General features: G+C 43.8%; 1 gene segment (V, D, J or C); it reads left to right on the top strand.

The window, feature by feature from the left end:
* Nucleotides 1-567, top strand: LOC114427821 (T cell receptor beta variable 19-like). The segment is given in 2 exon segments: nt 1-102; nt 173-567. Coding segments are annotated over 2 exon segments (489 nt in total).
* Nucleotides 568-796: the final 229 nt, after the last annotated feature.

Below are 796 nucleotides of genomic sequence, written 5' to 3'. Positions count from 1 at the left end.
TTTACACCATGACGCAAACACGAGGGATCCCAAACACAGTCAGAAAGCCTAACATCATGATCATCTGCCTCTACATAACCTGTAGTATCATCCTGGTTTCAGGTAAACTTTATTTCTGTTTTGTTTGCGCTTGTTATCACATAATCTAATCATTTTTTAACCCTTCCTGCAGGTTCCTCTGACAGCAACACGGTCACACAGACTCCACCTGACATTTACTCCAAACCTGGAGAAACACCAACAATCAGCTGCAAACACAATATTCAGTTCTATGACAGAATCCTCTGGTACAAACAGTCAGAGAGGAATCAGATGCAGCTGCTGGGATACATGAATGTGATGACCGGGTATCCAGAGGATGGAGTGAATGTGAAGATAGAGGGGCGTGCGACTGCAGGACAGACCTGCACTTTAACTATTGAGGGACTCACGCTGAACAGCAGTGCAGTGTACTTCTGTGCTGCTAGTTACCACAGTGCTGCATCCTCACAGATCCTCAGTGCAAAAACCTCCACAACTCTCAGACTGTCACCTGCACTCATTCCACCCATTAGGTGGCAGTGGTGATGTGACTATAATATGAAGAGGAGGAGGAGGAACAACAATGACACCACCCTGCTGATGATTTAATGTCTGCTGGCATGGGAGGGTTAACTCAGAAGGCTGGAGATGATCACCAACCATTCAAACAAAATGATCTTGATTTTATTTCTCAGCATCATTTTTAACTCCTTGCTGGTTTCAGGTAATCACATTTTCCAACAAAATCTAGATTTTGTTACACTCCTTTAAGTTG

The sequence above is a fragment of the Parambassis ranga genome, chromosome 22 (genome assembly GCF_900634625.1).
Source record: "Parambassis ranga chromosome 22, fParRan2.1, whole genome shotgun sequence".
Classification (NCBI taxonomy): domain Eukaryota; kingdom Metazoa; phylum Chordata; class Actinopteri; family Ambassidae; genus Parambassis; species Parambassis ranga.
Note: the sequence above shows the minus strand (reverse complement) of the source record. Positions and strands in the feature narration are given on the sequence as shown.